We start from the raw sequence: 25,891 nt of genomic DNA, 5'->3' as shown, positions 1-25,891 counted from the left end.
AAGTGGGCGAACATATTCTAGGTGAACATTTCCCAGTTTACATCTCCTTTCCCCTCTATTTTTCCTTCCTCTCTTTAACTGCTTGTATTTTTTATGACAAACACTTAAATTGGATATGATTGAATGTTGGGACAAGGTTTCTTTGGTCAAGGCTGATTTCCACCCCCCTACCCACAAGCAAAGAATGTAACTACCCTCACCATGCAAACAAGAAGCCATGGTTTTATAATTATTCAAGTGCAAAAGTTAGCTTGGCAGCTTGAATTTTTTGAACTCAAGTAGCTGAGAAAACACTCAGCAATACCCAGGACAGGTGAGAAAGTCAATTTTCAATTTTATAGCATGTTATTATTTATAAAGCCCTTTGGCATTCCATCTCTCTTCATCCTGGCTTTAATCATAGCAAGGCAGGAATTTTTACTGATGTGAAAACTGGGGCAGAGAATTTCTGACTGAAGGTCATAGAACTAATAAAGAAATTGCTGATACCCAAAGCTACATATTTTTTTTTTTTGCCTCAATATGTCTTTGTCATTGTGAAATCTAGTTCATGTGTTAAAGAGAGAAGCCCAAAGGATGATTTGCAGGAGCTTCTGAATTCATGGAGCTCAAGTCTTACTGTACTTGGGAAACCTTTATCCTGTTGAGAGTTTTCTTCAGAGCCTCCTTCACTTCCTTGTTTCTCAAGCTGTAGATCATTGGGTTCAGCATAGGGATGACCACCGTGTAAAATACTGACACAATCTTATCCTCCCCAAGCGATGTGCCCATGTCACCTTTCAGGTATATGAATATGAGCGTCCCAAAGAAAAGAGCCACTGCAGTCATGTGAGAAACACAGGTGGAGAAAGTCTTGGCTTTGCCACCTGCTGTACGAATCTTCAAAATAGCATGAATGATAAAAAAGTAGGATATAAGAATCACTGAAATGCTGGTTGTAATGACCAAGAAAGCTAGGAGGTAGATGACCCGTTCCCGTGGCTTGGTCTCACTACAGGCAAGCTTCAGCAGGGGTGGGAGGTCACAAAAAAAGAAGTCCACGTGTTTGGACTTACAGAAGGAGATCGAAAAGGTACACCCAGTGCGGATCACAGCGTTGACCATGGCACCAGCATATGCCCCAGCCACCAGCCCTAGGCAGGTCTGTGGTGTCATGGAAGTGGCGTAGAAGAGGGGGTTACACACAGCCATATAGCGGTCATAGGCCATCACAGCCAAAAGGAAACATTCGGTGCTGGCACAGAGTGTAAAGAAGAAGAACTGGGTGGCACAGCGTTCGTAAGTGATGGCCATCTTACGGGTACCCAAGGTCTCAAGCAACTGGGGGACAATGACAGAAGAGTAGCAAATGTCCAGGAAGGAAAGGTGGCGGAGGAAGAAGTACATGGGAGTTTGGAGACGAAGGTCTCTCTGAATCAACACTATCATGCCCAGGTTGCCCCCCACGGTGACAAAATATAGGACCAGAAACACAAAGAAGAGACTCATTTGCAGCCCTGCCGACAGCTGGAATGCCATTAGAATGAATTCTGTCACCACAGTGTCATTCTCTGCCATGAATCCCAGGTCATCCACTGAAATAAAAAAAAATAAAATCTCATTAAAGACAAACTAAGGTGATCGATTTGATCACTCTCAGCAATGGTCATGATTTTTTAGGTTTGTAAAGCACTTTACATTGTTTGCAAACTTTACTTCATTTGATATTTTGGAAATCCTTCGAAGCATATATTGTGCCTCCCACTTTTGAGAGAAGAGTATGAGGGCCAAAGAGGTGAAGTGACCAGTTCATTATTTCACGGCAGACAGGCAAAGCTGGAGCTAGAACTCAGTTCCTTGGACCTTTCCAAACTTCTGACAGGTTCCGAATTGGAAACCCTCAAAAGCTTCACAACAGAGCTAGAAAGCACCACTTTGTTGGAGAAATCCTAGTGGTATAGTACTAAGTACATGGGCTTTGAAATCAGACCTAGGTTCAAATCCCTTGAGACCTTGGGCAAGTTCATGCATGTATCTGAATACCAGTCTCCTTGTTGGTGTCATAGGCATTTCAATGCCAAGGTTACTGTCGTGAAGAACATAACTGATGTACCGTTCCTAGCACATGGTCTGACTCACACGCTTAGAAGTATTTTTTCCAAACTCTACAATAGCAGAGTAACACCCTCCTAGGTTCGTGGACATTTTGGCATCTTCTTATCTCCCAGTCCACAGCCCCCTGGAGTCTCAGTATCAACCGTATCTCTTTTTGTGGTTGTTTTTGAGGTGCACGTGAACACAATGGAACGGGATGCAAGAAGCGAGCCTTGAAGAACAAGGTCTGTTAGAACCTCTGCCACCTGTTGCCCACCAAGTCGCTTTGTCCTCTCTGTTCCTGCCAAGCAGCATGGCCTGGTTTCCAAATTCTCCTCTTATTCCAAAGGACCTGTCCCATTTTTTTAAATGCCAGATCATTATCAATCAATGAGATGCTTCAATCGAGCCATTCCAGAATTAGCCTGCCCAGCTCATTAAGGGACAAAGGCATCACACTGGGTTTAGAATTCTAATACAGTTAGAGTTCTTGCCAAGTATTGGACAATCTTGTCTCTGTACCTTTGGATGCAGATGATCTGGGGTAATGGGAATACTGAATGCAGACTTCAAAGGTAGTTATTTTTGTCTTCCTTCCATCCTTGAAATAAAAACTGAATTTGAGAGAGATCTCATAGGATTTCAGATAAATAAGAAAATGAAACTTTGATCAATGTTTGACAAAAGCTGATCTATGGATGAAATAAAGGTCAGCATCTGGTGTTTTTCCCCTGCTGAATTCCTGACAATGTGACTATTTAGGAGGGTTTTTTTTTCCTTACAGCCCAATCTAATCTTGACCTTCAGCCAAAACAATGATTTGCTGTGTTCTAAAAGTAATTCACCCAACTCTTCTTGACCAAAGGGGAAAACAGAGAGAGAGAGACAGACTATACTCATTTATTTATTCCATGAGAATCTACTGAGAACTGAGAATGGCAAGCAGTCTTCTGGTTCCTCAGAACAACACAGACAAAGATCTTTGCCCTTCTAGAGCATTCTAGCAGAGAGCCAGTCACATGCAATATATTTTTTTAAAAAAAGAAGAAGTATATTTTCCACCATGATAGATGATGAGTGCTGTTAAACACACACACACACACACACACACACACACACACACGCACACATACACGCATGGTGTGGGCAATTGGGAGAGTCAAAGTAAAGAAGGGAGTATTAAACAGCACCATTAGAAGGTTCATTAGAGGGGTGCCTGGGTGGCTCAGTCGGTTAAGCATCTGACTTTTGATTTTGGCTCAGGTCATGATCTCATAGTTCGTGAGATCGAGCCCCATGTTGAGCTCCACGCTGAGCGTGAAGCCTGCTTGGGATTTTTTCTCTCTCTCTTTCTCTCTCTCTCTCTCTCTGCCCCTCCCACACTCATACTCATTCTCTCTCTCAGAATAAATAAATAAACATTTTTAAAAGAAGTTTCAGGGTGCCTGGGTGGCACGTTCGGTTAAGCATCTGACTCTTGATTTCAGCTCAGGTCATGATCTCATGGTTCTTGAGTTCCAGCCCCTCATCAGTCTCTGTGCTGACAGCACAGAGCCTGCTTGGGATTTTCTGTCTGCCTCTCTGTCTGCCTCTCTCTCTCTCTCTTTCTCTCAAAAATAAATAAATAAACATTTCAAAAAAGAAATTTCATTGGAAAGGTGGCATTTTAGTAGAAATGCTAGGGATCAGTTAACTATTCACACTTACTTGCACACTTTCATCCACAAAGAGTAGAAAATGGAGATACAAATCATCTCCATGGGGCAACCCCACTCCCAGTACAAAATAATACGGAGTTTTTCAGGTCCTTATGAGACATTTTCAAGACAGCTTTGTTCAGAAGTGTATACTTCCTAATATGGAGAGGAGCTCCTGAGGTATCAGAGTCCCAAGGATCAGCCTGTGATCACTGCGTAAAAAACCAGTATGGAGGGCCCTCAAAAAATTACAAATGGAATTACCATATGGTCCACTAATTCCACTATTGTGTATTTACCCCTCAAAAAAGGAAAACACTAATTCAAAAAGATACACACACCCCTATGTTTCTGGCAGCATTATTTGCAATAGCCAAGATATGGAAGCAACCCAGGTGTCCATCCATAGATGAATAGATAAAGAAGATATGGTATATGTACATAATATATATACGTGTGTGTGTGTATTGTGTGTGTGTGTGTGTGTATATATATATATATATATAAGACCTTATTTTTTAAATTAATTCTGTGTGTATGCATATATATATATGTATGTATATACATATATATATATATATATGTATGTATGTATATACATATATACATACACACACAGAATTAATTTAAAAATAAGGTCTTGGGGCACCTAGGTGGCTCAGCCAGTTAAGTGTCAGACTTTGGCTCAGGTCATGATTTCATGGTTTGTGAGTTCGAACCCCATGTCGGGCTCTGTGCTGACAGCTCAGAGCCTGGAGCCTGCTTCAAATTCTGTGTTTCCCTCTCTCTCTGCCCCTCCCCCACTTGTGCTCGCTCTCTCTCTCTCTCTCTCTCTCTCTCTCAATAAATATTTTTAAAATAAGATTGTCATTTGCAACAACATAGATGGACCTAGAGTATATTATGCTGAGTAAAAAAAGTTAGAGAAAGACAAATACCATATGATTTCACAAATCCCATGTGATTTTACTCTTGAATTCCGAATTTGAAATTAAAATATAAGACACACGAACAAACAAAGACAAAAAAGAGACAAAAAAACCCCCAAACAGACTCTTAAATACAGAGAACAAACCAGAAGGGAGGTGAAGGGGAGATGGGCAAAATGGAAGGGAGTAACGACACTTAATGTGATGAGCACTGAGTAATGTATAGAATTGTTGAATCATTATATTGTACATTTGAAACTAACATAACACTGTATGTTAATTATACTTCAGTAAAAAATAAACAAAAATTTATTTAAAAGATAAGACTGGAGGGGCACCTGGGTGGCTCAGTGGGTTAAGCGTCCGACTCTTGGTCTCGACTCAGGTCATGATCTCACGGTTTCACGAGTTCCAGACCCACGTCGGGCTCTGCTCTGACATTGCAGAGGCTGCTTGGGATTCTCTCTCTACCTCTCTCTCTCTCTCTGCCCCTCTCCCACTTGCACTGTCTGTCTCTCTAAAAATAAATAAATAAAACTTTAAAAAATAATAAGGCTGCAATCCCAAAAATACAGCATAGTGGCTAAGAAAATGGGCCCTAAAGACAGAGCTTATTCCCAGCTCAGACTCAGTCATTTCTATTTGTGAGACCTTGAGCAAGGTACTTGACCTCGAGAAGCCCATCCTGAACGCCTATGCAATAACAATCACAGCACTGCTGTGTTCTGAGAAGTAAAAGAGATCATTCAAGGAAACACATGCACTGTTCCTAGTATGGAGTAAATACTCCATACATGTGACTGTTACAAAAATGATTTGGGGTTGTTCTGTGGTTCAGAAACGTCATTTACCCCCCATCGTATCGCTGAGTAAAATGAGGCACAAGGTGACTAAACCAACTTTCCCAAGGCCACACAGGTAATAAATGGCACCAGGACTTCTGATTCCAAGTTCATTGTGCTTCTGCTAACCGACAGCAGGGCTCATCACCAGGAGCCAGGCTGTGGTCCAGTTTCGGGCAGCCTGAGCTGGGGGGGGGGGGGGGGCACAGGTCAGGAGACTCACTTCATTCTGCCACCACCCTAATCGATCCCCCCTGGATGACGGGAGCTATTTTCCTTGGAGGGAGAAGTTCATGGTTGGGGAGAGGCAGCTGAGTAGGATCAACCCGAGAGATTATCTATAGCAGAAAGGCTGGGAACTGCATCTAGAGCTTGAATTCAAGTCCAGTTTCTGCCACCAATGCACTGTGTAAGCCTGAGCCGTTACCTTCCCGTCTCTGGATCTCAGTGCTGTGTCCTCCTCTGGAACGTGATGTTCTCACTTCTCTTAAAAGTGCAGTGAGATGGGAATGCAAGCTGGTGCAGCCACTCTGGAAAACAGTATGGAGGTTCCTCAAAAAACTAAAAATAGAACTACCCTACGACCCAGCAATTGCACTACTAGGTATTTATCCAAGGGATACAGGGGTGCTGTTTCGAAGGGACACATACACCCCCATGTTTATAGCAGCACTATCAACAACAGCCAAAGTATGGAAAGAGCCCAAGTGTCCATCGATGGATGAATGGATAAAGAAGATGTGGGATATATATACAATGGAGTATTACTCAGCAATCAAGAAGAATGAAATCTTGCCATTTGCAACTACGTGGATGGAACTAGAGGGCAATACGCTGAGCAAAATTAGTCAGTCAGAGAAAGACAAATATCATATGCTTCACTCATATGAGGACTTGAAGAGACAAAACAGATGAACATGAGGGAAGGGAAGCAAAAATATAAAAACAGGGGAGAGGACAAAACAGAAGAGACTCATAAATATGGAGAACAAACTGAGGGTTTCTGGAGAGGGTGTGGGATGGGAGGATGGGCTAAATGGGTAAAGGGGCATCAAGGAATCTACTCCTGAAATCATTGTTGCACTGTATGCTAACTCATTTGGATGCAAATTTTAAAAAATAAAAAATAAAAAATAAAATTTAAAAAGTCCAGTGAGAGATGGAAAGAGCACACACTGATAATAATATGATGAATGGCAGAAACCCCCCACTGTGTGCTGAATACTGTTTCAGGTGCTTTACGTAAACCGCCTCATTTACTTCCCACAACACCCCACCCCGGGACATGTCGTCATTGTCCCAATTGATGGACCGGAAAACAGAGGGAGACCTAATGTGGTTGAGCTGAACCACTACACTGAGATTTGAACCACATCTGTCTGTCTCCCAGGCGTGTCCCCAACCACTATTTGCTCGTGCGTATGGGCATAATGAGTTATCATGTAAGGGACACCATTTCTATGCCCAGAGTTTTTTAGAAGCTTACCTAAATTACCTACTACTCCTGGGCCAGGAGGATAAGTAACATAAGTTAGATGAAAATTTTGGAAAATTGCTTCAATCCCGAGTCACTGACACTGCACATGTCCCCCCTTCTGTGGTATCACCTTTATTGGCTACATCTTGTCTGCGGGGATGAGAGGGCAGAAGGACACACAGGGCCACCAGCGGAATCAAACTCTAATGAGGAGTGTGCGGACACCAAGGAAGCATCACCTCTAACACAGTGCAAGGTGGTAAGACAAAAGTCGTGTGAACCAGCCTTGCTCCTGGCTCCTCATTATAATCTACCAACGTGCACTTTGCCCAAGTCTCATCCCTCATTTTTAATTTATTGTATCTGACTGCCTGCCACACATTTTTATAAGCCACTGCAAGTCTCTTTCGGAAAGAAGTATTGATGAATAAATAAGCACGAAACAAAATTGCCTGTTTGCCAGACGCCAGCACAATCGGAACAAGTAGCCCTATCATCATTGGACCAGCAAGAGCGCCACAAGACTTTGCCAAATGGGTTCTGGAAAGACAGTGCACAAGCAGTGGTTCAACTTAATGAGACTGATCTATGGATGATGCAAAAAAAGCAGATGCTCAAGGGAGGAAATGGAAAGCTCAGGAAGATCCCCAGGTCTGTGTTACTGTAGCCAGCTCCTGAAATCTTCATAAATCCAGATCCAAGATGACCGGGCCCTCCGTTTTGAGACAGTGAGCAGCATGGAGGGTCCCTGAACTCAAAACACACCCGAATGTGATTCTTCTATCCAGTAGGCCCACGTGGCAAAGGGCAGAGGACAATTTCAAAGAAAACCAAAGATGCTGAGTGTCTGCTATTCAGAAAGCCTGATCTCTCCAAGCACAAGTCCACCTTGCCTTGGGATACATTGTCTAAATTCCTGAACCAATTCAAAATGATTACTAATTCTAGATAGAAGAGCTGGTTGGCTTCCTAATGATTAAGTTTAGGGAAAGCAAATAGCAGCTCCACGAAATCTCCAGGCAGGGAGAAGACCTACAGGGGGCCTCAGTGTGGCCTCAGAGGGAAATATTTGGTCCCAGGCGATCTAGATAAACTAAGTTGCTGGGGAAATGTGAACAGATCACTGAAGCAGCAGTTTCCTGTTTTTGAAGCCGTAAAATAGTTGAGATTGCTGGCTTTCAAGGATGCACAGGAAGAAAATAAATCCTTAATGCCATCAGGAACCCACCACACCCCACAGTATTGAGCAACGTTGGTATTTCACACTCTCGGCTGTCTGTTATCTAATCACTGATCCGACACAGAAATACTCTGCTCCCAGACAGGCCTCTCTTGGTGGACCTCTGGAAGTCCAGGTTATCTTTCCTCCACATCAATCACATCTGCTCAAGACCCACAGCTCATGGTAAACACACCTAAGACGTGTAGCTCTCACACATTCCAAAGGTAAAGGAGAAAGTCCTCAAGATCGCCTGCTCTTCAAAAAGAATATGAAAGCAGGGAGGAGGACAAAACATAAGAGACTTTTAAGTATAGAGAACAAACAGAGGGTTGCTGGAGAGGTTGGGGGAGGGGGGATGGGCTGGGTGGGTGGGGGGCTTAAGGAATCTACTCCTGAAATCATTGTTGCACCATGTGCTAGCTAGCTTGGATGTAAACTATAAAAAAATAAATAAATTATAGAAAGAAAAAAAAAAAAGATCACTTGCTCTTTGAGATGATCAATGCTCCCCCAAACCCTCCACGAGCCTCAGAAAACTAACAGGGGTTTCAGAAGAGAGAAAGCCCCACAGACTTCAGCGTATCATTTTAGAGCAGAGAAACACTGGCCTAAGAACCAAGAGGCCACTATGAATCAAACAAGAAGATTTATTGGTAGATGATTTTAAAAGTAAAAAGTTTGCCCTTGGACGGGATTGTTTTAAGTGCCCAGACACCCACTTCATAATATCACATGCTGTGGAAAAGACACCGCCGTGCACCTGAGGAGTATTTATATAGCTCAGCACAACTAATGCGCTTAGATCTTCCCAGGCAGGTTTAAAGTTATTTAAAAATGGTGAGATACAAAGGCGGTGGAGGTGCCTCAAGTTCAATAGCCATTGCTCTCAGCTGGAAGTATGCAACAAGGATTTTTAAAGGATCTGCCTTTATACTCTGTGCCAGGCACTATTGTGGACACTGGGGATGTAGGGATGAATATATAGAACTACACAGACATAGACGACGGGTATCCTCCCTCTGCCACTATAATAGAACCGGTATCATCTGCTTGTGATGACCTGAAGGGGAAAAAGGAATAAAGGAATGAGGTCCAAGATACTTTGCTACTCAAAGTGTCAGCGTGGACTTGGGTCTTCGGAATGTTTAAATGGTGGAAAACACAGAGGTTCCTTCCACCCACACTCTGTGTTCAGGTAATGGAGCGGCTCAACCTAGAGGTGAAAATAGAGTCCTCGGGAACTTGTTTGGGAAAAAAAAAAACTTTAGTCGGTCATTTTCCAGTTGGATTGAAACCCAGAAAGACATAGGAAACGATTCTCCAGCAAGCCTCACTGAGAACAGCAGGAAGGCAGAACCAGCATGTTGCCATGGAGCGAAGATGTTTCGAGGTCCCGGCACTGCGGGGTCAAGCCCCAGCCAGGCGCCTAAGTTCTCTGGGCCTCAGCTCTTTCATCTAGAAGACGGATGTGAGACGACCTAAGTCACAGGAGTGTCGTAGGGTGAAATGAGACGGCAGATTGTGTGTTCAGCAAAGACCGATTCTGTGGCATACTCTGGAAGGTGTGGATCCCCCCTCCCCAAAATTACAAAGACTCTCATGACCCCTCGTTTTAGACATTGTGCACCCATGATCTCATCTGATCCTCACACAACCCATGTTCAGAGGAGGAAAGTGAGACTCAGAGAGGTCAACTGACTTGTCCGGAAGTCACCTAGCTAGAAAGAAAAGCCAGAACTGGGACCCAGAACCATTCCCATCACACCACCGAGTCCTTCATCATGGTAGTCGTAGTGATTCAGATGGCAGGCGTGGGGAGAAAGACCTGAAAAGTGGAAATCTTGAGGTTCTCCCTCACATTGTGATCTGACAAAGAAACATCTAGAATGCCATATAAGTCTATCCAAATACTGACCTCAAAATCTCTTGTACTTCGCCTTCACCAATGCCTGCTCTGACCCATGTGCTTCCTGGACTGAGAGTACGGAAGCATCTTAGAACTGAAAGGTCATGGTTTTGTCCTGCTGCCTTCAGATGGGGTAAGCAGAGAGGAGGACAGAGAAGCCCCGAGAGGACATGTGTCTTGCCTAGAAGCAAACTCCCAGGTGCCCAGAACTACTCAAGTTCCCCACTTCTGGGAGAGCCATGATGTCAGATGGACAGCTTTCCTTTACAGGGGAATTGAGTGGGGTCTGGAGGAGGTTTTTTTTTTTTTTTTTAACTTCTCCAATTTTTTATTCCCTTCATATGGGTTTTTTAAAATATCATTTATTGTCAAATTGGTTTCCATACAACACCCAGTGCTCATCCCAACTAGTGCCCTCCTCCCTGCCCACCACCCACTTTCCCTATCCCCCACCCCCATCTACCCTTAGTTTGTTCTCAGTCCTTAAGAGTCTCTTGTGGTTTGCCTCCCTCCCTCTCTGTAACTTTTTTCCCCCTTCCCCTCCCCCATGGTCTTCTGTTAAGTTTCTGAAGATCCACATATGAGTGAAAACATATGGTATCTGTCTTTCTCTGCCTGACTCATTTCACTTAGCATAATACCTTCCAGTTCCATCCACGTTGCTACAAATGGCCAGATTTCATTCTTTCTCATTGCCAAGTAGTATTCCATTGTATATACCTCCCACATCTTCTTTATCCATTCATCAGTTGATGGACCTTTAGGCTCTTTCCATAATTTGGCCATTGTTGAAAGTGCTGCTATAAACATTGGGGTACATGGGTCCCTATGCGTCAGCACTTGGAGGAGGTTTTGATGATAGGGACAACTAGACAGAGCCAGCCCTGCAAAGTATGAGCATGAGCATCAGGTCTCTTTAGCTCTGGATGGGGCTCTTCCACCCCCCGAACCTCCTTAGAGCCTCTCCCAAAGTCCTAAATGAGTGAGCTCAGTTCTCTTGCCTTAAGGAAGCTCCGCCCAGGACCCTCAGAAAGTAGCTGCATGGACTCCAGCTGCAGGAACCTGGATTTAGCTCCCACCCACAACAGAAAGCCTCTCTGGAGCATCGCTGATGACTGATCTTTGAGCTAACGGTGACCCTTCCCGACAGATCACAGTGATGGGGAAATTACTCCCCCACAAAGGAGACTGATCTATTTTAGAGCCTACTTATAGCTTCCAGCTCTTTCTGTAATGCCAGTACCATGGGATTCCAAATACCTGCCAGAGTTACAAGTTTCTTAGAGATTCAACAAGGTAGGTGTTTGCTCTTCCCCTTTTCTTAATAGAAACCTTTATATTTAAATGGCCACCTTGGGGCGCCTGGGTGGCTCAGTCAGTTAAGTGACCCACTTCGGCTCAGGTCATGATCTCACAGTTCATGGGTTTGAGTCCTGCGTCAGGCTCTGTGATGACAGCTCAGAGCCTGAAGCCTGCTTCAGATTCTGTGTCTCCCTCCCACTCTCTCCCTCTCTCTCTCTCTCTCTCTCTCTCTTTCTCTCTGCCCCTCCCCTGCTCACACTCTGTCTCTCTCTCTCTCTCTCTGTCTCTCTCTCTCTCTCTCTCAGAAATGAGTGAACATTAAAACAAAAATTTAAATAGCTACCCTAGTTTTCCACGTGGTCCCACCTACCCTGTCCTTTCTCATTCTGAAAACAAGCACTTAAAGCAGATACAAAAGGCATCATCCACCCTGTGTTATAGATGAGGGGACTGAGGCCCCAAAGGCCAAGGGTCTTACATCACTGCAAGGGGGAAGCGAACCCAGCACATTGGGCTCCCCAACAAGTACCAGCTTTGGCCCTACTCTCTAAAGACAAAAGAGATAAACCCATTTTATATGAAAGAAAACTAAGATTCAAGTTGTCAAGTATACTTGGAATCTGGACTACGGTTCATTTTCTCCGCCCGGCCATTGCCACACTCACCTCCAGCGGGACCGATCCAGAAGACTGGGCTGGGCGGGAACAGAATGTGGTGTCTAAGTAGGGCTTTCGGGGACCAGAGGAATAAACATCTCTCCCACACCTACAGCTCTCAAGCCCCAGCATCCACAGTTGCACCTATTACTAAGTCCCTGCTTCTCTGCCCCATTCTGGGCATTCCAGGAAGCGAATTAGACCAGGGCAGGGGGGTGTGTCACTCATGGGGGTTCTCTAATCAGGCCCTACGCTGCTGATTAGGCTTCTCTGATCCCCGGAGGTGAGAAGCGTTCAGCGAAGGGCCCCTGCAAAGTGAGCTTTCTCAATTCTTCCCCATTCAAACTTTGTCCTCTCTGGAGCCCCCACCATAATTTAATCTCATGTGGGGGCCGGAGGGGAGATGCAGCTACATTCGGTTCTCTGAGGAGTTGTCCTCAGAATGACCCTTTCGGACCAGTATCATTGCGGGGGCTCAAATGAGATAAGGGATTATGTGATGGCCCAGCAGCCTGCAGACTCATTGACTCAACATTAATAATCTATACACGGGGGATTTGGAGCCATGCCCAGCACGCCGCTCTAGCTTTACCTAGGGTAACTCATCTACTCCCCACAACAACCCACTGAGGCAGATGCCATTATCGTTCTACTCTACCGGTGAGGAGGCAGAGGTGAAGTAACCACCGTGGTCACACAGGTAGTAAGCGGCAAGCTGGGATCAGAACCAGGGGAGGCCGGCTCCATGCACCTTGCTCCTAACCACTGTCCTGAACTCCCTGATGTGCCACTATCTAGGACAGAAAATTCGGGCAATGTCAAAAAAGTATAAAGTGAAGAAATGGAATCCCTATTATCATAGCACTCCAATAGGGATTGTTAACAGTTAGAGGGGGAAACACTAGAATGTATTTATTTAGCACATAAGTTCTGGTATAGACTGTGTGGATTCAAATCCTCCTCTGGGTTGGGAATTTAAGTGGGTTATGTCACTTCTCTAAACCCACCCCCAGGGATAGACATCCAGGTTCCGGGTGATACATATAAAACACACAGAACAGGGTGTGGTATTATTAATATCCTTCCAGAATTTTTTCTATAGAAATTTATATGTATTTTTAAGAAGCAGGATTTTGGCTGGCACATTATTTCTATACTGTTCACCAAGGTGAGTTAACCAGAGAAAATGTAACTGTTATGAAGTTACTCAGGTGGGAGGGACCTGTGGTCCACAGCCAACACTGTGGAAAGTCGTGAGGTCTGTCATTGGGCAGCTCATGGTGTTGGGGCCATTGAACCCTATTCCCTGAGTGTCTATACCCAAAAAGTTTAGGCAACCACAGCAAGAGAAGAGCTAACGCCCAAATTTGCCACAAAGGTGGTGATATTGCCCTTGTCTGATGTAACCATATGCACTTGAACAATCTCAAAGTTAGTCATGATAAACTTGAAGGCAAAAGACATCCCCAAATTTTCTTGAATGCAAAAGTCCTCAAAACCCTTGGGTAGAGGAGAGACCCCACGGGGAATGGACATATATTATATATTTTATAGAACATTTTAATAGCCTTAATCTTGATAGAAAAGGAACTGAAACACATTGATGCAATTCAGAAACCTTAATAAAGACTGTGGTATTTCTTGTCACTCTACACAGGCTCTACACATGTACCTCCAATGCTAAGCCCATTCCATCCTCGAGACATGACATCTCCCTTCCATTCATTCCATTCCTTCCTCAGTTCCCTCTCGTAGGCTCCCCCTTGCGTTGTTTTATTGATCACGGCTCATGTAGAGAAGGCTATTGATAATCATTTAGGCAGGCCCTCTCACTCGGTAACCTTGCTGAACTCTTATCGTTGTTAGTTTGTTATTTTGGAATTTCAATATAAATAAAATTTTCTGTGCATATATATATATTTTAAAGATATATGGCATTTCTTATTCTCTCATGGAGAAAATTTATGTCCCCAACACTGCTGTCCACTTGGCATGATATCCTGAACATTTTTTACCCTGGCGGTCATATGAGGTACATTTGATTCATACTCGCCCCATCTCAATATTTTCTAGAATCCCCACCCATTCCACAGAGATGCCCTAGGGCTGAGCCATCATTTTGCACACCCAGCCTGGTCACAGGACATGAGGCAGCACCACAGTGAATTGGCTTCTGCCCCAAAGTGCTACCTCTCAAATCACTCCCACCTCCCACCCTCCTCCACCAACACAGCTGGATAGCTATGCCCTCCCTTCTTCTGCTACTTTGTATGTCCAATGCCAACACCCACCACCAGTGACGCTGCCCTGCCCACCAGGAAGACCCATTATTCCCTTAGGGCAAGTTCCGGACAGGTCCACTCCAACCCGGGCCAGTCGAGGACATTTTACATCCCTGAGCCTCTGTGAGGGTCTGAGTTGGGGAAATTCCTTGGCTTGCCATGTAGACCAGTGGCCCTTCTCAACCCCACCCCATGGAACCCTTCCAACAAAAGCGAGAATTGCGAGATGCTTGCATTTGAACCCTGGCTTCTCACATCCAAAATATCCTATACGCCTAAATGCTTTTGGTCCCTTTGATATTTTCAATTTTTTTTGTTATAAAATAACAGTAACATGACCACAGATCTTTGTAGATACTAATGATGATTTCTGTAGGGTAACTTCCTAAAAGCAGAATTAGGGGGAGAAAGGCATTTTCATTGGTAAGGGTCTTTATACAAATCAATGAAACTGACTGTAAGGTGCACCCCAGCACTCCACAGTGTATGAGGGAACCTGTTTCCCAGCACCTCACTAATACAGGTGTGATGATCTTCTTTTAAACATTTTGTGATTATGAAAGCAAAAGATAGCTCACCGCGACATAAATTGTAATTTTTTAATTTATGGTGATGTTAAACATTTTTCATATGTTTAGATACTTATTTCTTCTTTCACCAATTTCGTGCTTATATACTTTGCCCATTTTCTTTTCTTTTTTTTTAAACGTTTATTTATTTTGAGAGAGAGAGAGAGAGAGGGGAAGAGAGAGAGAGAGAGAGAGAATCCCAAGCAGGCTCCACGCTGTCAGCACAGAGCCCAAAGTGGGGCTCGATCTCACAAACCGTGAGGGCATGACCTGAGCTGAAATCGACAGTAGGCCACTTAATTGATAGCCACCCAGGAGCCCCTTGCCTTTGTCTAATAAGGTGTTTGACTTTTCTAACTGAATGATAGAAATGTTGAGGATTTCTCCTTTCATCAGTTTGACAAATATTTGAGCAGCTAGTATATGTCAGGAACTGTTCTAGATGCTGGCCATACAGTAGTAAACAAAAGAGATTAAATTCCTGGCTTCATGGAGCTTACATTCTAAAAGAGAAATAGCAGAAAGTAATATTATAAACAAATACAGTAAGATGATGTGATAGGAACCGTCTCGGGTAGTGGCAGAGAAAGGGGACTCTTGAAGTCAGAAATGGTCTCTGACATGACATTTACACTAGGACCTGCATAAAAAGAACACACAGGAACATCTTGTTTGAAAAGCATTTCAGACAGAGGGAACAGAAAGAGCAAAGGCCCTGAGTCAGGGATAAGCTGGCCTCTCAAGGAATAGACAGAGGACAGTAAGAGATGACCAGGGGAGGTACAGAGGGCAGATCCTATAATGATCTCACAGACCAAAGTAAGAAATTGGGTTGTTTTTTTTTCCAAAGTGCAATGAGAAATCAAAGGAGGGCTTTAATAGGGGAATTTTAGAAACTGATGTAGGTATTAAACAGTTTCTCCGAATTCTATGTGGAATATGGATTATAGGGAGGCAAAGAATTATGACATACACACCATGGAATATTATTTGGTCATAAGAATAAAGGAAATCCGGCTGTTTGAGACCACATGGATGGACACTGAGGGTATTGTGCTAAGTGAGGTAAGTCAGAGAAAGACAAATACTGTATGATATTACTTATATGTGGAATCTTAAGAAGGTTTACTTGTATAGCATAGGAAATACAGTAAATGGTGTTGGAATACAGCTATATGAATCACTATGTTGTACACCAAACTAATGTAACATTGTGTGAGGCATCCCATGGTCCGTGAAGGGTTGATATGGGCTGCAGAAGGCCAAACCACTTGCCTGGAGGCAGAGCTGAGTCCAGGGTGTAATTCATACTCCAGATCTGTGATCAGACTAGACTCCAACTGAAACTGTATCTTTGCTCAGCTAGTTTCTGCTTCCTTGATTCCCTTACAGGTTCCTTCTGCAATTGCTCCCTCAGTGAAACAAACACTGCCCCCCAAACCCCTGTCTCCCATCTTTTTTTTTAATTTTATTAATGTTTATTTATTTTTGAGAGTGAGAAAGAGAGAAACAGAGCACAAGCAGGGGAGGGGCAGAGAGAAAGGGAGACACAGAATCCGAAGCAGGCTCCAGGCTCTGAGCTGTCAGCCCAGAGCCCAATGCGGAGCTTGAACTCACGAACTGTGAGAACATGACCTGAGTCAAAGTCAGAGGATTTACCCAACTGAGCCACCCTGGCACCCATGTCATCTTTTTTTTTTTAAGGAACCCAACCTAAGACGTATCTTTTTCCAAAAGCTGAAACAAAAGTCCTAGGCTTCATATTAACAAGAACAACAACAATAATAATTGTGTAATACATCAAAGCACTCCAGATCTTTCCAACCTGTCGCCAAGGGAAGAAGGTAATAAATACTATATAATCACCCACCTCCCCAAGATCCCCAGGGGATGTTTAATGGAATATTATCATTGCTGGCATATTCCCCCTCCTTTTTCTCTATCTTGTCCCCATGGTCACTCTATCTTCTACGGGAAATGCAGTTCACCTACCACATAGTTCTTTCAATAGGTATTTAATTACAAGAAATGATAATAAATACTGTAATAGGAAATGCATTGGAAGATAGCATTCCCTGTGCTGGCAGAAGTCCTGATCTGTGGCCACCTTCCTTCTCTGGATTCTTGTTCCATTCATCATCCACAATGGCAAGAACCACCCTGGCTAGGCTGAATGCTCGCTAATTACCAAGAAGTTTTATCCCCACCGTATTCTTTCAGAGTGAATGCGGCACATGGCCTCTGTGAGACCCTGCTGCAAGAGTTTTGATCCTACATTGATGAGTAGATGAAAGCATATACGGCAGGGGAGTGATTCTACTGAAGCAGAACACACGTTAATTGGAGGAAGCAAGATGGATTCTTCCGGAACCTACTGGGCAGTAAGACTAATCACCAAGGAATAGCCAAAATTAAGGGCAAAGGTGTGTGGTTCTAACACATGGAGAGTGGGTTTCAGAGAACAGGGAAGAGAGGAGAGCTGGAATAGCCAGAGAAAGATGCCCACCGAAACTCTGGAATGGACCTTTAAGGAGGATAACCTAACAAGCCACTCATGGTATAGATTCAAGAGCAGCATGTTTCGACCACACTAGCCTCATTCCTTCCTGAACCAATAACCCAACCTTCCTAATGAAATTTGGACCAGGCAACACAGCCAGTTCCCATCCCCTGAGATGGGACTCGACATAAGGTCTAAGGCCGGGGGGGGGGGGGGGGGGCTGCGGTATAAAGGGAACTTGGCCAGGACTCTTCAGAGTTCCCATCCGGGCACTACCACTGACTGACTCCGACAGCAGGACACCGAGGGCCAGTGGCAAAGAGGAACCAGCTTCATTCCCTACAGGAACTGCAAATGAGCTTTGAGACTAACACGAGTCAGGAGTTGCCATGAAATCCCACAAGATTTGTCTCTACCCTCTGTGCCGTGTGGAGAGGACTAGATAATGAGCCCCTACCGCAGTGGGCTCTCCCTCACAAGGCTGGCTATTCCTGGGAGTCCCGAGGCTGTCCCAGTTACCGACACGTGATTCGGGGACAGCCTCTGTGCACACCACATCCCTCCCACAAAACCTTCCCCCAAAAGCATTTTAAATATCTCGCTGGTTTGCTTGGTAAGAAGAAACCTAGAATCTGCCAGCTACATTCATCTGTTTGAGCAATCCCAGCTGCTCTCTACAAAATGCTTAAAGGAACCAGATCGATTTGGTTCCAAACCCCAGATGAATCCAACTGGATTATCCCACCAGGTAACTAAGATATAATTGTGACCTTGGTGATGTTGTGAGGACACCAGCGTGGACGTAAGGTGCACACAAGCTAGAGAAGGTGAAACCGGTCAAAGAATCCGCCCACTGTCACCCAAACCTGCCATCTAATGGGACCATGTCCAGACTGGGATTTCAGATCTGGTGTGAAAGACACAAGTAAGATTGAGTCTTTTTTTTTTTTTTTTTTTTTTTTTTTTTTAAGAAACCTATAGTTGTAATCTCTTTGGGTTTGTGCATCACTAAATAAGTTTTATTTATTTTTTTTTAAGTTTATTTATTTATTTTGAGAGAGAGAGAGAGAGATCACAAACAGGGGAAGGGGCAGAGAGAGGGAGGAAAGAGAGAATCTCAAGCAGGCTCTGCACTGTCAGCACAGAGCCCGACGTGGAGCATGAACTCACAAACCACAAGATCATGACCTGAGCCGAAATCAAGAGTTGGACACTTAACCAGGGCACCTGGGTGGCTTAGTCGGTTAAGCATCCGACTTTGGCTCAGGTCATGATCTCACCACTCGTGGGTTCGAGCCCTGCATCAGGTTCTGTGCTGACAGCTCAGAGCTGTGTCTCCCTCTCTCTCTGCTCCTCCCCCACTTACACACACACTCTCTCTCTCTTTCTCTCTCTCTCTCAAAAATAAATAAACATTAAAAAAAGAAAGGAGCTGGACACTTAACCTACAGAGCCACCCAGCCTCCCCTCACTAGGTAAATTTTAGAAAACATATTTCGCCTAAGCATGAAAGCATATCATATGTGTCTTTCTCTGACTGACTTATTTTACTTAACATAATACTCTCTAGCTCCATCCACGTCACTGAAAACGGCAAGATTTCATTCTTTTTCATGGCTGAGTAATATGCATATATATATATATATATAGGCATATATATATGCCTATATATATATATATATGTGTGTGTGTGTGTGTGTGTGTGTGTAGTATATGACCACATATGTATAAATAAGATATATATATGGGGCGCCTGGTGGCTCAGTCGGTTAAGTGTCCAACTTCGGCTCAGGTCATGATCTTTCGGTTTGTGAGTTCAAGCCCCGCGTTGGGCTCTGTGCTGGCAGCTGGGAGCCCAGAGCCTGCTTTGAATTCTGTGTCTCTGTCTCTCTCTGTCCCTCCCCCACTTGTGCTCTGTCTCTCTCTCTCCTTCAAAAATAAATTATATATATATATATATATATATATATATATATATAACATCTTATTTATCATAGGGGAAGAAAAGAGAGAGGCAAACCAAGAAATAAACTCTTAACTATGGAGTACAGACTGATGGTTACCAGAGGGGAGGAGGGTGGGGGGATGGGTGAAATAGGTCACAGAGGTTAAGGAATGCACTTGTGAGGAGCACCGGGTATTTCGTATGGAAGTATGGAATGACCACATTATACACCTTAAAATATATCATACTGTATGTTAACTAACTGGAATTTAAATAAAAACTTAAATATATATATATATATATATATATATATATATATAAACAGTTTCATGGGGCAGGGATGGGGGACTAGACTGCAGAGCTTAGACCCAAGACTTCACTGTAAATCACTGCACTTCCCTGTGATTACACTGGAGGAGGGATTCATCTTACATACTAGAGCTTTGGCTTTGGAATAAGACAGACCTGGGTTAGAATCTGGGCTTTTAGGGAGGGCCTAGCTGGCAAAGTTGGTATAGCATGAGACTCTTGATCTGGGGTTGTGAGTTCGAGGCCCATGTTGTATAGAGATTATTTAAAAAAAAAAAAAAAAAGAATCTGGGCTTTTTCACTGACTAGTTGAGTGACCTTGGACAAGTTACTTACCTCTTCACATTTAATTTCCTCCAGGACAAAATATTGCCTGTCTTATGGGTCATTGTGAGGATTATATGAGATAATGTATACAGGATGTTTAACATCCTGATCAGCACAGAGAAGTTGCTCAATAAATGGATACCAAGATTAGGAAGAGCACCCCAATTCTGGGCTTGGGGAGACCAGGGTTAAGATCTAAATATCTTTGGGGCCCCTGGGTCGCTCAGTCTGTTAAGCATCAGACTTCGACTCAGGTCATGATCTCACAGTTCATGAGTTGGGGCCCCGTGTCAAGCTCTGTGCTGACAGCTAGGAGCCTGGAGCCTGCTTTGGATTCTGTGTCTCCCAATCGCTCTGCCCCTCTCTGCTGTCTCTCTCTCTCTCTCTCTCTCTCTCAAAAATAAACATTAAATATATATATATATATATATATATATATATATATATAAACATCTTCTTTTTCCAGCTGTGAAACCACAGGCAAAATATTTAATGTCTGTAAACCTCAGTTTCCTCTACTATAAAATAAAAACAAATATTTTCTCTTCTAATGCCATCAGATTGGAATGAAATAAACCCCTCATGGTGCTCAGCGTGCTTCCTGACTCAGGGCAAGAACTCAGTAAATATTGACAATAATATCTTTAGACCCATCCCAACAAGGTGAGGAAAGTTAACTTTGTGGAGCTCCTTCACTGTCCCCGGTGGACGCAACCTCAGCAAGAAGGAGAAACACGAGTTAGGGAGAAGGTTCCAAGTGAAAGTAAGCACAAGATTTAAGACCCAGGTCCTTTCTGAAGGCTTCCTCTTGGGTAAGATCGTCTCTCTCTCCCCATCCCCTCCAGAGATCTCATATTCATCTGCGTTACATATTATAATCAAAATATGTCACAAGTAATAATGTCAACCCATAAGTGTCCCTAAGCCTTCCTAAAATGTCTGCTGGCCATAAACCTTGGCTTTCCTTCCTGGAAGCTGTTCTGGGTTCAGGGAGTTTGTAGCCATCCTCTCCTCTGGGCCCAATCCAAGCTGCTGGTGCCCCAACCCCCTTCCTAAACAAGATCACACAAAACTGGGTGTTACCAGCTGGTTCTGAAATTCTTCCTTCTGGGAAGTATTCTGGAAATTGCATTTCTAGAAAAAAAGCAAATTCTACCACATTAGGGAAAAAATCCATTCTAACTTTTAAAAAAAATTTAATGTTTTTATTTATTTTGGAGAGAGAGACAGAACGAGTGGGAGAGGGGCAGAGAGAGAGAGGGAGATACAGAATCTGAAGCAGCCTCCAGGCTCTGAGCTATCAGAACAGAGCCTGATGCGGGGTTTGAACTCACAAGCCGTGAGATCATGACCTGAGCCAAAGTTGGACACTCAACCAACTGAACCACCCAGGCGCCCCCATTCTAACTTTTCAAAAATCCATTATTTATTTCCTGTTTTATCATTGAGCAAATTGGGATTATAATTGGTTAAGCAGTTTCTTCAAGAACATACCAAAGGAGGGATATGGCCCAGCTAAGTCTGCCTTTACCCAAAAAGAAAGAAAAGCCATGAACCACCAAAAAACTCCAAAATCAAACTTAGGTACCCCTTTCCCCATGTAAGTTGAGTATTTGCCTAATAATCTCAGAAGTGCCATGATTTTAACAGTTGAGACTTGGGTCTGTAGAAAAAGTAATTTGCTCCCCTAAGGGGACAGCATGATGTGAAGCAAAGACCACAGAATTTGGAGGTAGAGAGTCCCAGATTCAAATGTTGCTTCTGTTTCTTCCTAGATGTCTGGCAAGTTGGGTAACCTCCTTAACATCTCTGAGCCTCGCTTTGCTCATCCATAAAATAGCCAAGGCTGTACCCAACTGTCAGGGCTGCTGAGAGGATTAGAATCGAAGTATGAGATGGACCCTACACACATGTGGCACAAACCCAGAGTGGCTGCAGCTGTACCCCAGTGACCTGGGCCACCTACTCTCCAGTCATGTGCATTGAACAGTCTTATCTCTGAATCAAAGGGAACCCCAGGACCTCACCACGAAATGGACAGAAAACGGTGTATGATGATTTCAGAATTAGAGATTGAGAAAGATGTTGAAATTAGCTGAGCTTTGCAGGAAGGATCTGATTATCTAAAGAACTGCAGAGATATTCTTTCATTTCATCAATCATAAAAATGCAGTTAAGTATGGGAAAGCAGCAAAACAAATTCATAGCAAAGATCACAGAATTTGCTATCAAACCACTATCATTCAGAACCCAGCTCTTCCATTTATTAAACTAGGTCACCTTAAACAAATTCATCTCCCAGAAGTTCAAATTCCTTACTAGTAAAAAAAAAAAAATTAAAAAATAAATAAGACAACAACCCTCAAAGGGCTGTTTCCAGGATACAATAAGATGATTTTTACAAAGCCTCACCATCTTTAGCAGAATGGTTAAGGAAATGTGCTGTAAGCATACCAAGGAGACCATAGCAAAATCAGAAATAAAAAACAAGGCTTACCTATATGACATGGACAAATCACAAAAACATAGTGCATATGGGGAAAAAAACAAAACAGGACTTACAGCAAAAGATCATGTATACAAAATTTAAACCGCACCAAAATCACTGTCTCTTTTAAAGATACACATATTTTTAAGTCAATATGAAAGGACGAAGTGTAGGAGGATATATATTTTGCATACACTAGATTGCGTACCTGTGAGGAGCAGGAGAAGGATTGGGGATGGAGAGAGAAGGAGGGAAAAATAATAAAGTGAAAAAGAGCCTTGCCTTGATCAATAATGATGATTTATCTGGAACTGGCAAGTATGATTACTCAATTTCAGACTTAAGATCCCGTAAGTAACTACAAATCACTTGAAATAGTGCCTGCGTATTTTATTTACTCAGTAGTTTGTAGCTAAGAAGTATGCAGGTTATAATAGGAAAATCCTTCCAAAAACCTCATTTAACCCATATACCTAGACATACGCATCATGATTTGTGAGAGACGTAAAAATTTCAATGATCATATAGCCTAGCCCCGCCATTTTGCAGAATTGAAAGTAAAGTCCAAGGAAGGAAAGTGAATTTTAAAGGTTACTCAGCTAGTTAGTGTCTGTCCTAGAGGTGACAACCGTTGAAATTGACCATACAAGAAAGCCTTCCAAAGAAGCTAACTCATCTCCAGACCTAGCTGCTGGAGTCAGGTGTGGGGAACAGCTTCAGGAGACCATGTTTTATATGATATGTCAATGTCTCTCTTTCACTAATGACCTCTGATTCAAGCTGGAGGAGACTCCCAAGATTAAAATGGTAAAGACTAGGGGTACCTGGCTGGCTTAGTCAGAAGAGCATGAGACTCATGATCTCAGGGTTGTGAGTTCAAGCCCCACATTGGGTGTAAAGATTGCTTAAAATAAAAATAAATAAGTAAACTTAAAAAAATAAGTGGTAAATACATTAGGTAAAATAGTAAAGGAGCACCTGAGTGGTTCAGTTGGTTGAGCATCTGACTTCAGCTCAGGCCTGATCTCACTGTTCATGAGTTCAAGCCCCACGTCAGGCTCTGTGCTGACAGCTCAGAGCCTGGAGCCAACTTCAGAGTCTGTGTGTCTCTCTCTCCCTCTCTGACCCTCCCCCACTTACACTCTGTCTCTCTCTCAAATATAAACATTAAAAATTTTTTCAATGGTAAAGATTAAAGAGAAAGACTTTTATTTCTTTTTTGTTATTACTGAGATATAATTGACATATGACATTGTGCAAGCTTCAGGTGTAAAGTCTGTGGCTTGATTCATTTATAAGCTGCGATATGATCATAGTGTTGGCTAACATTCCATCACTTCCCATAATGATCAAGTGTTCTTTTGTGGTGGGAACAAGTAAGAACTAGTCTCTTAGCAACTTTGAAGTTTGTAACACAATATTGTTGGCTATAATTCAATGTCTACAATACAATGTTGTTGACTATAGTCACTCTGCTGTACATTAGATCTCCAGAACTCGTATCTGCCAGTTCCAAGTTTGTACCCTTACTACATCTTTTAATACCATCTGACTAAGTAGTTTTTGAATGCATGCTGAATAATTACGTCACAAGAAAAGAAAGCATATTGGTGGGTAACATGAGGGAATACTCAACACGAAGAGCAGATTCGTCGTCCTCCAACTTCTGAAAGCCTTTTATGAGAAGAAGGAATTAAATTTGCCGTGCGTGTCTGGAAGGGGTAAAACTAAAACCAATGTGTTGAAGACGAAGAGAGAGAGGAAACGGATCCAAAATGAGCATTAACGGGTAGAACTGTCCACAGATGGAGGTTCATACAGTAGCTAGATGACCAAGCAGAAGGTACGTGGTACAGGACACTTCAGCATCCCATGGGGATTAGGACACTTGCTGACCAGGTTCTTTCAAAATCTGAATCTCTTGTCTTCACAGGAATTTCCAAATACAAACCCAAATTAATTTGAATCAGAAACACCAGCTCAGGGCTCAGCTCCAAAAAACGTGGAAGAAACATAGATGCCCACGGAGACTCGGCCACGTACAGGATTTCCCAAAAACAAGCTCTATAAGTTGGCCCAGAAATATAAAGCTAACTTCTACCATAGAAAGAATCTTTCCTTCAATTCTGGGATGTTGTTGTTGTTGTTGTTGTTGATTCTCACCCTCAGATCAATTGTCTATATTGAATCCATGGCTGCGAATAATCTTACTACGGTAACAGAGTTCATTCTCATGGGCTTTACTGACTACCACATGTTGGAGATTCCCCTCTTCCTGACGTTTCTCATTTTCTATATCGTCACCCTTCTGGGGAATGTGGGGATGATCGTTCTGATCCAAGTGGATGTCCAACTCCACATGCCCATGTACTTCTTCCTGAGCCACCTCGCCCTGCTGGATGCCTGCTACGCCTCGGTCATCACTCCTCAGATCCTGGCCACACTGGCCACAGGCACGACGGTCATCTCCTATGGCCAGTGTGGTACCCAGTTCTTTTTCTTCACCTTCTGTGCAGGCACAGAGTGTTTCCTGCTGGCAGTGATGGCCTATGACCGCTATGTTGCTGTTAGCAACCCACTGCTCTACACTGTAGCCATGAATCCTAGAATTTGCTGGAGTTTGGTGGTGGAAGCCTATGTCTGTGGAATGTTAGGGTCCATTGTGCGTACCACATGCACCTTCACCCTCTCCTTCTGTGACCACAATCATATCAACTTCTTCTTCTGTGACCTCCCGCCCCTGCTGAAGCTCGCCTGCAATGACACAACAAACACTGAGATTGTCATTCTCTTCTTCGGCAACTTTGTGATCTTAGCAAATGCCTTGGTCATTCTGATATCCTACCTGCTCATCATCAAGGCCATTCTGAAGGTGAAGTCTCCAGGTGGCAAGGCCAAGACTTTCTGCACATGTGCCTCCCACCTCACTGCTGTGGCCCTTTTCTTTGGGACCCTCATCTTCATGTATCAGCGGAGTGGCTCGGGCAAGTCCCTGGAGGAAGACAAGGTCGTGTCTGTCTTCTACACTGTGGTCATCCCCATGCTAAACCCTCTGATCTACAGCCTAAGAAACAAGGATGTGAAAGCAGCCTTCAGAAAGGTCACTGGTAGACTCCACGTGTCCCTGAGTGTGTAGATATGAGTGATAAGACCTTACCTCCTGGTCCATTTTCTTCCCATATCAATATATCCTAACAGGCACCAGCACTCTATGCAACTTAGCCCCACAAATAGAGAGAAGGTAGATGGGTGTCAGCAGGCACACAAGAAAAACTGCAAATATGGTAAAATTCATTTCCAGCAACCCCATGGTGCTTTCTTCTTCTCCCCATCTCGCACCTCCAGCCCATTTCTTAGCATACAACAG

The 25,891-nt window shown here is 43.5% G+C and overlaps 2 protein-coding genes across 2 annotated transcripts; one reads left to right on the top strand and one right to left on the bottom strand.

The window, feature by feature from the left end:
* Nucleotides 1–615: 615 nt before the first annotated feature.
* On the bottom strand, nucleotides 616–1,557 carry LOC125146697 (olfactory receptor 9I1-like). The gene has a single exon (XM_047823441.1). The coding sequence runs from the start codon at nucleotides 1,555–1,557 to the stop codon at nucleotides 616–618; it is 942 nt and encodes a 313-aa protein (XP_047679397.1).
* A 9,821-nt stretch (nucleotides 1,558–11,378) lies between these two features.
* On the top strand, nucleotides 11,379–25,660 carry LOC125177072 (olfactory receptor 9I1-like). Its single transcript, XM_047879102.1, has 2 exons — nucleotides 11,379–11,442; nucleotides 24,458–25,660. Exon 2 carries the CDS (start codon nucleotides 24,542–24,544, stop codon nucleotides 25,658–25,660), a length of 1,119 nt encoding a protein of 372 aa, XP_047735058.1. The 5' UTR covers nucleotides 11,379–11,442; nucleotides 24,458–24,541.
* The last annotated feature ends 231 nt before the right edge of the window (nucleotides 25,661–25,891 follow it).

The sequence above is a fragment of the Prionailurus viverrinus genome, chromosome D1, assembly GCF_022837055.1.
Source record: "Prionailurus viverrinus isolate Anna chromosome D1, UM_Priviv_1.0, whole genome shotgun sequence".
In the NCBI taxonomy this organism is placed as follows: Eukaryota; Metazoa; Chordata; class Mammalia; order Carnivora; family Felidae; genus Prionailurus; species Prionailurus viverrinus.
The sequence above is the reverse complement of the archived record's forward strand: the minus strand, read 5'-3'. Positions and strand labels throughout refer to the sequence as shown.

Coding starts and splice junctions, on each gene's coding strand:
- LOC125146697 (XM_047823441.1), bottom strand. CDS start 1,557: ATGGCAGAGAATGACACTGTGGTGACAGAATTCATTCTAATGGCATTC.
- LOC125177072 (XM_047879102.1), top strand. CDS start 24,542: ATGCCCACGGAGACTCGGCCACGTACAGGATTTCCCAAAAACAAGCTC.